The following is a 5,667-nucleotide window of genomic DNA, read 5'->3' as shown; positions in this document are numbered from 1 at the left end:
TGAACATGGGTGCAAATCAGCAAATTGAAAAAAGCAACAACAAACACTCCAACCGTACTTAAAATTACTATATATTACATTAATGATATTATAATTTATAATATAACTTATAATTAAGGTTCTGCACCACCAAGAGTCTATAAAGTAAAAAAAAAAAAAAAAGTAACAAACACCAAAAGTCTGATGAAGCTTTTACCAGGAAAGCCTGCCGTAGACATAAACCTTAGAGATTCTAGACCTAAAGGACGCCTAATTCTGACTGAAAAAAACCAACGGCTTCTTCAGATTTTTAAAGACACTGGCAAATTGAGAACCAACTCACCACAACTAGTAAGCTAAATTCATGAAGCCAACTGAGATCGTAGAAACTTCACCTGATTGGAGTCGAACAACGTCAATAGCAACCCTTCCTCCTCCGTTTATACAGTTTCTCCAGAGAAAAAAGCTCCTCGACCTCAATTGAAAGATAACAGCACCCCCATCAAGAAACAATATGAAACCTTGTTATTTTGGTACTCCGTTTATTCAGAGATACCACAATGGAGAATTGTTGTTGTCCTGTTTAGGATACGACTCCATGTTTCCTCTTGGCATAACCTCCTGGTAATCAACAGATGCCATATTGAAAGGAGACCCAAATCTGAAATGATCAGTAGTGATTTCACGTGGGTTTGAGTCGAAAGACTGCTCAAACTGAATTTCCTCCACTGGAAACATGTTCTGGTTCATGTTTTGGCTCATGGGAGTGTTCTGATTCATGTTTTGGCTCATGGGAGTGTTAACTGCATTGCTGGTTTGTTCATAGATCTGACCAACCCCCATACCAACAACCCCTTGGCCGTAGAATCTTCCATCAAGTTGCACTTTGTTCTGTGTAGGAGTTTGATTATCTCTTACCCCACCAATGCCTCCATGATTAGGATTCGCAACCTGCGGAACATTTGTATCATAGAATGAAAATAAGTCATTAATCATGTTCTGCCCATCTTCCGGAATCCCAAGACTAGATAGGTTGAATGAAGGTGCGGTTGAAGTTGGATTTGGGTTAGGATTTTGACTTTGGTTTGCATTAGATGGAATAGAAGCTGGGCTCGACTGCGTGAATGGCATGTTGAAAACCGGTTGTGGCTTCTCCTCATTAATCTGAAAATTTGATGAGATTCCAAACCCTTGAGAAGAATAGCCATGTTGGCAAGATGCCTGGTGATTGTTTCTCGAAGTCTTATCAAGAAATCCAACACGGTAATCGCTGTAAGGGCATGCTTTATACTCACAAGTATAAATTTTGTTGTCCACCACGGTCTCCAGATCTTCCAAGGGCTTCCTCTTCCTGATGAAATCTGAGTTAACCATATCTCCCTTCATCTGAGGAGGTGTTGGCTGAACCATGATTCTTTCCTTTGCTCCGACAAATCCCCCTATGCCTCCCAGATTAAACAGATTCATATCCCTGGGCTTCAACTCTTGTACTTCCATGTTTGACTCATCTTCAACCCCTTCAACATCATACTCACTGCTGTCACTGATGGTGAAGGATCCACTGCCACCAGCAGAAGACATAGGTGGGCAAATCCCAGGATGGAGTTTCCTAGACAAGGTTTCTTCTTGGTTAATTATAGCCAGCCAAGTTGCACTCTCCTTTGCCGTCATTTTGTCCTGCAAGCACTTAGACTGCCTTACAAGCTTTCGGATCTTGGCAATATCTGGTGACATATGCTTGATCACAGCAGTCAATACGCTAACCTTCCATGCCTTCTTCAGATCATGAGGCTTCTTGTAGGGTGGAGGACCTTGATCTTTTGGTAAGCCCAATTGAGACCACCATTCCTCATCTCCAGAGGGCCACCATGGTGGTGAAACACCCTTCTCCAGTGGGAACCGCCTCTGAGGAGGGTCACAGTGCTGCATGAGAGCAGACAAGAGAGACCCGAGTGTGGTGTCCTGAAGTTCTTGCAAAGTATGAGGGGTAGACGCTCCAGCGTTGATGTCTTCGTTCATACCAGGAATTGCATGATCTGCCTGGTATTTGGCGATCGCTGCTGGACCATTTCGATCAAATCTAACCTTCTCTTTCCACCAGGCACGGAGATTATCAGATGCTCCACTCACTGGCTTACCCTTCTCAGGGATGATCCCATACACGAAACCCTGAGCTTTGCACACCTCCATCATCTTCAACATGTATTTGAGAATTCCATCTTGTGCCCTTGACATCTTCTTCCTACGAGCCTGCTCTTGTGATTGACGTTGTTTAACACTATCAACTCCTTCCTTTCCTTTGTTTTGTTCTTTGAGACGCCTTAAGAGCATTCGATCTCTCCACATCCTCCTCTCGAGTTCGTCAACATCCATTTCTTCGTCACTGTAATCTTCTTCTACAGTTGCCTCCGGTTCATTTTCAGGAGCAAAATCTGGTTCCACTTGAGGAACAGATGATAGAAAATCAAGATTTCCATTGAAAGCACCCATGTCTTCAAATATCCCCATCATTTTGAAATCAGAAAATTAAATTCAAGTCTATCTTTGTTTGAAGTATACTGTTTCGATCTCTAAGTTTCCAAAGCTTCAACAGGAAAGTATTCCAATTGAAGGTACAAGCTAGCAATCAAACCCCAAGAGGAGATCAAATCATGAATTCCCCTGAAAAAGAACAAAATAAAAACATAAACATATAAGAATAACACATACTTAGTTCATTCAGAAAGAAAAAGAGTAATAATTCATCAATAATCAGAATTGACTTTCACATGAAGATGCTGATTCAATCAACATCAGTTTCTACTGAATTACTAAAAACATGAAACATTATTACTAGCAGAACAACTAAACAGAAGAAATGAAACTAGAAAATCTATCAACATCACCATCACAACACAGATAATCAAAGATTTTTATTCTGAAACTCAAAAAAAGAAAAGCAACCAAAAAGCATTCAAATCATCAGAAATTACAAATATAAATCACATCTATATCCTTCAATCCATTTTCTCAGTTCAGATTTATTCCCCAATTTCAAATCCATGAAAAACAGATAATTACTTAAAAGAGAAATGATTTTGTTATTCATCTACAGCTAAACTACAAGACTTATCAAGAATTACTAAACAACAAACTCTACACAAACACAATCCAAGACATCACAAAAACACAACCAAAATTAGTCTCTGCGAAGAACTCAGGGCTCAGAAATTTGGAGTTGAAATTAGAAAACTCAGAACAATGAAAAATAAGATTCCATTCTCTGATATTGATTCCGATTCCATTAAAAAACACAGAAATGAAAAAATTGATACGAATTCTTATCATATACAGAAGAAGAAAGATCTAGTATCCAACACCAATTTAGTTTTCATTTTCAACCAAAATAAAACTCAAATCAAGCTTTCAATTCACACAAACATTTCATAAAAATTCAGGAGATCATTTCAAAAACAACACAGAAAAACAACCACGAACAGAACAGCTATGAGAAGAAGAAGAAGAAACATACAACAAATCAAAAGCTTAAAAAGAAGAAAGAGTTGTGTACCAGGGTAATATCTTAGATAATAATTATCCTTTTCGTTTCTGCCATTAATTTTTCTTCATCATCGTCTCAGAGAACAAGCAAAAAAAATTTGTAGAGAGAAGGAAGAAGAAGAAAAGAAAGAGAGAGATCTGAAACCCCTTGACTAAACAATTGATTCTCTCACATGTATATAGGTCCGTGAAATGGTAAAAAAACTCTTTTTAACTACAAACTTAAGTTACAGATTTTGTTGTTTTTAACTCTGGTTGGTTAATCAAGCCATTAACTAGAGAGAAGGCTATAAGCAATTAAGCGTACGCTACCTGATGAAGAAATAAATTACTAAATTAAAATACAAGAGGAGTTTTTACGTTTTTGTAGGGGGACACATGGACACTCAACCGTGAGGATCGGGAGATTTATTTTTATTTTTATTATATATTAAGCGTGGTAATAATAATTAACTCTTTTTAATGTTGTTATTTAAGAGTAAAAATCTCTTTAGGATTCCATCATGAAGATGAAAATATACACTAAATATTCTATTTAATCGCTTAAATATTCATATCTATTCTTATCTTGTCATTTATTTTTGTTTCTTGAAAACTGCTGCTTAACAACAAATGGAAATATATTTACAGAGTCACTGTTTTCACCGACAAGGTTATGGAAATTGGTTGGGGATTATGATTGAATTTTAAAAACAGAAACTGGGTCATTTGTTCAAATATTTTTAAATCACGATTTAAATGGACGAGTAAAAAATAGTTTGGGTGAAATGGCCCAAAAAAAAATAGTAGGATGAAACTGGTTTCATCATAGCTTAAATTTAAAAAATAGCAAGGATGAAACTGGATACATCTTGTGTAAATTAAAAATAAGAAAAAATATTTGAAAATGGGCACGATGAAACTAGTTACATCTTGCCTATTTTTACATTTTTGTCCATTTAAACAGTATCAAAATCTAACTGTTCATTTCACCCAAAAATTGTTGATTTTGATCTTTTTAACCAATTTTGTGTTTCAAAAATTGGCTATTTGTATGGGTTAGCAAATGAGATTATTGAATTGCTAGTACTTAGCCATTTTTGGGAAGTTAAAAATGAGGCAAAATTGGATAGTTTTGTCTAGTTTTTTGAAAGAAAAATGTACTTCAACTATTAACAGATTAAGCTGGTACTATTAAATTTTAATTTTAAAAAATTTATTGAGTAATTTGGTTGTCATATCTATATGTGTTGGGTAGTTTATTTTATTTTAAGAACTCTAGGGAATTTTTGTTTTAAAAAGTTTTCCAAGAATATGAAATTTTAGAAGTGCTAATTCAAGTTTGTTTCATTTTTACATATAAAAATAAAAATAGAGAAAAAAAATCAAGCAGAATTACATTTTCTTCTCATTTTCTTAAAAATTATTTAAGCAATACACTTTAATGAGACATACTGAGGAGTATAATTTCATGAAGTTATTACCGATAAGTTTATTCTAATAATTCATATTATGGTAATTCTTTTTTTGTTTTTTTATTATTTCTTTTATTTATTTATTTATTTATTTGTGTAGGGTTTTTTCTTTTAATTAGTTGTCTTCGGTTTCGAATAATATTCGATCATGTTTGTTCTTAAAGCTATTGGTTTGACTAGAACTATTTACGTGTAACAGAGGAGAATATTATTCAGTTTCTTATGAGATGTGTTACATGAAGAAAAAAAAACGTATGAGTGTGTATTTATATCTTCTGACAGACCAGTTAAGTCAATTTATCGTTTCCCGATCGATGCGACAAATTTAGTTTTCCCACTTTTGGTATTATATGTACGATCCGTTTCTCAACTTTGACGTTTTTCGCCGATTATTAAATATTGACAATTGTAATTCTTCTGGATGACCTTTTGTTTGTTTGTTTGTATTTGTCGTAAAAAGAAAATAGAGTAAGTTACTTATATTTAACAATAACTATTTCAATTTGAAAGAATTTCTAACGAGAGTTACTTATTTAGTGAAATAAAAAATGTAATGAATCAAAGACCAAGCTAGTAAATTTTCTTAAAGTCGGATAAGCAAAAAATTAAAATCTACCTACCTTGTTATGTGATACGAATTTCCTTAAATTGACATTAAATCGAATAAGAAATCGTTTTTTAATTTTGAGTTTAA

At 34.5% G+C, this 5,667-nt stretch overlaps 1 protein-coding gene across 1 annotated transcript; it reads right to left on the bottom strand.

Moving 5' to 3' along the window:
- On the bottom strand, positions 1–3,686 carry LOC113313893 (protein ETHYLENE INSENSITIVE 3-like). The gene is made up of 2 exons (XM_026562671.1): positions 3,530–3,686; positions 1–2,640 (listed from the first exon to the last, which is right to left on the bottom strand). Exon 2 carries the CDS (start codon positions 2,488–2,490, stop codon positions 526–528), a length of 1,965 nt encoding a protein of 654 aa, XP_026418456.1. The 5' UTR covers positions 2,491–2,640; positions 3,530–3,686; the 3' UTR covers positions 1–525.
- Positions 3,687–5,667: the final 1,981 nt, after the last annotated feature.

Source organism: Papaver somniferum, chromosome 1, assembly GCF_003573695.1.
Source record: "Papaver somniferum cultivar HN1 chromosome 1, ASM357369v1, whole genome shotgun sequence".
In the NCBI taxonomy this organism is placed as follows: domain Eukaryota; kingdom Viridiplantae; phylum Streptophyta; class Magnoliopsida; order Ranunculales; family Papaveraceae; genus Papaver; species Papaver somniferum.
This window is presented reverse-complemented; position numbering and strand designations above follow the sequence as displayed.

What these genes read in the sequence shown, in the direction of transcription:
- LOC113313893 (XM_026562671.1), bottom strand. Translation starts at nt 2,490, where the DNA reads ATGATGGGGATATTTGAAGACATGGGTGCTTTCAATGGAAATCTTGAT.